General features: G+C 41.5%; 1 protein-coding gene across 1 annotated transcript in view; it reads left to right on the top strand.

The window, feature by feature from the left end:
• Positions 1–1,287: 1,287 nt before the first annotated feature.
• LOC103353417 (phosphatidylinositol 4-phosphate 5-kinase type-1 beta-like) overlaps positions 1,288–6,387 on the top strand; it is a 21,342-nt gene continuing 16,242 nt past the window's right edge. The window contains exons 1-2 of the mRNA XM_008276395.1: positions 1,288–1,382; positions 5,777–6,074. Coding sequence (XP_008274617.1) covers positions 5,939–6,074 — 136 coding nt within the window. The 5' untranslated portion in view covers positions 1,288–1,382; positions 5,777–5,938. The remainder of the gene's footprint in view (positions 1,383–5,776; positions 6,075–6,387) is intronic.

Below are 6,387 nucleotides of genomic sequence, written 5' to 3'. Positions count from 1 at the left end.
TTATATTAATAATTGATCAGTGTCGTGTCTGTCAAGTTTCTGTTTTGTGTGCACGATTTATGTCTTGTCTTTCCTGTTTTATTTTGAAGTCATTTCACCAGTTGTTTTTGTTCAGCTTTACTTCCTGAACCTGTCTTGTCTCACCTGTTCCCTGATTACCTCCTCGCACCTGTTTCCCATCTACCCTCATTACCTCGTGTATATTACCCTGTGTGTCTCACTGTCTCGTCGCCAGTTCGTTGCACTTCACGGTCCTCGTACCAGTGTTTCCAAGTCAAGTCATAGTCTGTTTGTTCGCGACCTCGTTTCTGGTTTTTGGACCTTGCCTTTTGCCTCTCGATTGTTGGATGCCTCTGCCTGATCTGACTGACCTTCTGTGTACCAAACCCTAAACGGTAATAAACCTGCCTTTTTGCCTGAACCTCCTCTGTGTCGAGCATTTGCGTCCACCTGCCTGTCATTAGTGAGTTCTTGACATCAGATGTATTTAGTGCTGTTCTTACTAAAGGAGTAACCCAAAGCGCATACACTGACAATTATTCATTCACACACATTCATTCCGGTGGTGGTAGCTCTGATTGTAGCCACAGCTGCCCTGGGGCAGACTGACAGAGGCGTGGCTGCCATTCTGCCCCTTCAACCACCACCTCAAACAATCCATTCATACGCATTCACACCAGGCTGGGTGGGTGAAGAGTCTTGCCCAAGGACACAACGACCATGACACAGGTTACAGGGCGGAATCGAACCCCTGATCATTGACCAACCCGCTCTACCACCTGAGCCACAGCCATCCTTTAGTAATTCATTCTTAAAAAGTGTAAGCTGAGCGTAAAATTTTACTTTCTAAAGTGATTATAGCTGCCAACACAATGCAGTATAAAGTACAGGAAGTATACAGTATGCTAATAATGTTTGTCCTCCGTAACAAATAAACTACAACATCGTCTGCGTAAAACTTTAGAATGACCCACATGACCAAAGTCATTGTTAAATCGGTACATTATATATTGTACTATAGTTTTCTTTAAAAATTCCACACGTTTCACAAAAGTGTAAAGGCAATGTTATTCAACAGGTTTGCAAAAAACAGAGTACGTTTTCTGGACTTTGGTGTCGACAGTATTTTTTTTTCCCACACTGTTTTATGTAATAATAACACGTACAACTGAGAGTGAGTCATGTAGGTGCTGGAGATGAACACAACAGGTAGGCGGAGAGACAGACGGAGGGAGGAAGTGGTGAAGATGCTCTACAGTCGCTGCAGCACTTTGCTTCTCATTTGACCACAGTCAGTCTGCCACAGAGCTCGTATCACGGTGTATCAGCGGAGCTTCACTGACCGGCACTGACGACCGACCCACACCGCCATGTTCATTAAGGTAAGAATCCCCTCTTCCTCCCTTCTGCCTCCTTTGTTATAAATGCCAACTAGACCTGACTTCTATTTCTGTATCTGTATGTGATACTCTCATCTCTCTCTCTCTCAGTGTGTTATTGGTTTTATTTTTACCTCCCGTTCTGAGCGTTATCAGACGCCTTTAAAGGCAGTTTAAGTGTCGCCAAAGGGGGAAGATGAGCGGATGATGGTATCACAAGAGGAAACCAGCTCCACTTCCCTTCACGCAGCAGAGAAAGAAAGTAAAATGTCTGCAGCCGTGCTGGGAAGGGGGTTGTCGTCGTTTACATGCATGCAAAAGAGCTGCAGTGTTGAGGGTGCAGGTTTAAACATTCACCGGCCTTCACATGAGTTACATAAAGGCCCATTCTGTATGTCCAGTATATACCCAGCTACTACTAGTGTGTCTGACTCAATAGTTTTGGTGTAAATTCTGCTTTTAATAAAGTTCTACTGTTGAGTTTCTGTTGAGATTCTGTTGACTAAACCGTGTGGTGAGTGTGGAGGATGTAGGCAGTGGTGCTGCTGGACTGTATTGCAACATACGGAAATATGTCTAGACTTCATTAAAATGACAGACTTCATTATGATGAGATATACGAACTTTTCTGTACGTTGATGGACGGCACAAGTATTTATTCTTATATTAACAGCACTTACTACGTTAAGTGTTGAGGGAATTCCACTGAGATTGTTATTATTACTAAAGATACGTCTGTACTGATGAACATATATATATCATTTTGAATTTCTTGGCTCCCAGAAGAGGTTTCCAAATTGCTTTTGTGATCCCATAACCTTCCCGTGAACACCATTGCAAGTCTTTACTTACAGTACATCTCAAAATCAAATCGGTGGATTGGCATCAAGAGTGGCACAAACATTCTTGGTTTCCAGAGGATGTACCTTACTGACGTTACTGATCTCTGGACTTTGCCCGTACTGACACCATGTGGTTGACATTTTTGGTGCTTAGTTACAACGTTAATCCTATTTCTTTTATTGGAAACTACTGCACAGTAATGTGCCACAAAATTTGCTACAAATATTCCTGGTTTCCAGAAGACGTATCCTAACTGTTGTGGTGATCCCTTCACCTTTCGCTGAGTGCCAAAACCAGTCAAAGTTTTCACTTATAGTACATCTCAAAATCAAATCGATGGATTGACAACAAGAGTGATGCAAACATTCTTGGTTCCCAGAGGATGTACCTTACTGGCTTTAGCAATCTCTTGACTTTTCCTTTACTGCCACCATGAGGTTGGCATTTTTTATGTTTACTACTAGTTGTAACATTAATCTAATCTCTGTTAGAAAGCACTTTGAGACAACATCTGTTCTCAAAATCAAATTGGTGGCTTGGAATTAGGAGTGACACAAACCTTCTTGGTTCCCAGAGGATGTACCTTACTGACTTCAATGATCTCCATATTTTCCCTGTACTGACACCATGTGGTTGACATTTTTGGTGCTTAGTTGCAACGTTAATCCTATTTCTCTATTGGAAACTACGGCACAGTAATGTGCCACAAAATTTGCTACAAATATTCCTGGTTTCCAGAAGACATATCCTAACTGTTTTGGTGATCCCTTCACCTTTCCCTGAGTGCCAAAACCAGTCAAAGTTTTCACTTACAGTACATCTCAAAATCAAATCGATGGTTTGACAACAAGAGTGACGCAAACATTCTTGGTCCCCAGAGAATATGTCATATTGGCTTTAGCAATCTCTTGGCTTTTCCTGTACTGCCACCATGAGGTTGGCATTTTTGGTGCTCACTAGAAGTTGTAAAGTTGATCTAATTTGTCTGTTGGAAACAATTTGGGTCAACATCTGTTCTCAAAATCAAATTGGTATGTTGGCACTAAGAGTGGCACAAACATTCTTGGTTCCCAGAGGATAATCCTACTGACTTTAGTGATCTTTCCCTGTACTGCCACCATGAGGTTGACTTTTTTCATGCTTGGTTGAAGCATTATCTCATTATTCTCATTGTCACTTGGGGACAATTCATGGAGGTCCGACCCAAAGGACCTACCGCCAACATCCCGATGCCCGACACCACCAGAAGTCCAGTGTCTCTTTTGGCAGCAAGAGATGGACTGATGCAACATTTGGAAGGTGGTTTTGACATTCAACATGGCTGATTAGTGGAAAGATGACATCAGGTGAAACACCTTGGCATCATAAAAGTGCTGTGACATTTGCTACACAAATTCATGCCCCTATCGGGATGAATTTTTAACCACCTTTACGATTCCACAGTTATTCATCTCACCACGTCAGATGTAGATTTCACACGTTTTATGTTTCCGATAGCAACAAAGATGTGTTGTGTTGGAGAAATACCAAAGCTGGAGATCTGTTTAGGAAACTGTGAGTATGAATTTGAGTCGTGAGAATATGCAGACAAGCCTTCAGTTTCTGTGTGAGTCCCAGTACAATGCACTTCTACAGACACAACTAAACACAAAGTAGTTGTCAGTGGTTGAATAGTGCCGACCACAAGTAGGACAACAGCCAAAGCTTTTTTTGTGTACACATTTTATTTATTATTAGCTCTTTTAATCAGCAATTAGGCAGACGACTGAATTTATATTTGTCCTCGCTCTGAATGGAAACCCATGCATCTAATCTCTCTAACTAGACAGAACACAAATTCATGCAAATGAATTCATGTGTTGCCCACACTGTGCTGTTACATCACTCAGCGTGTTTTCAATATGTAAAGCGTTGCAGAGGAAACCTAAAACGATCCGGCAAACACTCCATGTACACGTAATTAACCCCTTTCACCGCCCGGACCTTTGGGTCATTCTTTCAAAAGAACTAATCTTCAGAAAGTCTCTTGATCTGTTCAGCCTCTAATTCAAATATGCAAACAACCCGGAGAACTGCAAGGCAGATCTCTGAAAAACAAGCATTCTCGCCATGACCCCTCATCTAACAGTTTCATTCCCCCCCACCCCCCCAGTCAGACCACAATACCACATCCTGAAGCAGTACTTAAAATAAACAGCGGCTCGTCTGTTAGGATCTGTGCTGGATTTTGCAAGTTTGTTTGTGACACGAAAAGATGTTGGGGTTTTTTTTTTTTTAGAAGAAATGTAAGTTGTTGTGTTTTATGCAGAAATGATCACAACACAAATGAACAAACTGTTGCTAGAAGTTGTCTAAGTCTGAAAATTCTTTATGCACAACATTAAACCCGCCTGCATGTGTTGTGTGGATCCTCTTTGTGCAACCAAAGCAGCTCTGATGAACCGAGGCCTGGACACTGGACCGGGGAGGTTATAAGGTAGAAGCTCACCACCAAAAGAATCGTGACTAGAAATTCATGGGTGGATTCTGTAACGCCAAAGATGGTGGTTGTATGACACATGGCCCAATCCTTTCCCCAGAAAAACAGATCATCTGCTTTGCAATAACCACAGCAGGAAACATCCAAAAGATTGTGTTGTTTCACTGACGCAAGCACGGTGTCGTGAAACTGTGTACAGCCTATGGGTTGTAGAAACATAGCATGTAGGGAAAAACTGGGGATAGACTTTGTTAATTTGATTTTAAGTTTAACTCCTATTTGGCTGAAACCAGTTGTTACATGGTGGATTTTTTAAAAAGACACTTTCTCCCATTGAGTCCAATAGGATATAATGTAGTTACAGAGGAAAGGTTACAGTTTCCTCACATATATGGATCTTTTTTGATATATATTTTAATTTAAAAAAAGATGCCAACAGGTTTTAAATATGTAATAATGAGTGTATAAACCCTTGTAGAACTGCTTCCATGCTCCTGAAAGATGTTAAAATATGTTCATGGGCCATTGAGAAACCCAGTTTGGGTTAAATCTTATATGCTGTAATGAGCCGAGCTGCAAATGCATGACAGGAGTAAATGTTCTCAGTTTAGTGAACAAGCCTTGCTTTGTGTGTGCTGTTACTTGTTTCTTTTTTTGGGAAGTTCAGGCTCACATAAGTGAGAAAGTGGCATGTACTGTTATAAAACAGAAGGATTTGGTACGTAATGGTTTTTCAATCCTTCTTAATTGGGATCAAGGGTTGTTGTGAAGGATTCTGGAGTTAAAGACTCAAACAAACACCAAAGAACCCTCAGAACTTTACAGTAACCCTGACAGGAAGGTCTGCACATGTCCAGACTCTGCTGAAGCACATGGAGTACTTAAGCTGAAGTGGAAGACTAACAGGGTTTTTCTTTTTTGAAGTTTCGGAGACTCTTGTAAGTCCTGAGCTGCTAAAGCAACTTGAGCAGTCAGTCGTATCCGTGCAGTTTTTCACCAGCTGATGTGTTTTGCATTGATATTTATGCAAATACAACCCACTGTGTAACTCCTCTTCTCTTTACCTCATCCTCAGGAGCGGCGTACCTGGAAAATGCAGTTCCTCTGAAGCCCGTTCAGGGTCAATCACTGCATCTGTCCGTTGGTCACTGAGGGGAAAAAAGGAACCTAACCAGCCTCGGAGTTGGAGGAAGGACGGCCGAGCTTCCCTCTCATCAACTTCTCTGTTTCCCAAAAGATGTCAACAGCCACCGTCGACAGCGTAGGAAGAGGAACCAAAACCTCTAAAGCGTCAAAGGATCACAAAAAGGTAGGCGGACGTCATTATTCATTATTCATCATTCACTTCTTTACAAACAGGGAGAGACCTGAAACATCCTCTGTTTGGAGGAAAGCTGCACCCACCACTTCTGCACACTCATAGCTGATAACAAAACTGAAAATGATTGTGTTCAAAACAAAAGTGGTCTCTAGCATCACAGAGTGTCTCAGGTGATGTGTGTCAGTTGTCTGACAGAATAATACCAATAAAACCTTTCTACCACATGTTTCATAATCGATTAGATTTAAAGTAATTTAATATAATAATGAAGAGGTTTTTATTTTTATTTTTATTATGTTGTCCTCCCAGGGTTTTCATCACTTATTCAGTGCAGCAGAACAAATGAAATATACTCGCAACTTTTT

Source organism: Stegastes partitus, unplaced genomic scaffold, assembly GCF_000690725.1.
Source record: "Stegastes partitus isolate 25-593 unplaced genomic scaffold, Stegastes_partitus-1.0.2 Scaffold70, whole genome shotgun sequence".
NCBI classification, from domain to species: Eukaryota; Metazoa; Chordata; class Actinopteri; family Pomacentridae; genus Stegastes; species Stegastes partitus.
The sequence above is the reverse complement of the archived record's forward strand: the minus strand, read 5'-3'. Positions and strand labels throughout refer to the sequence as shown.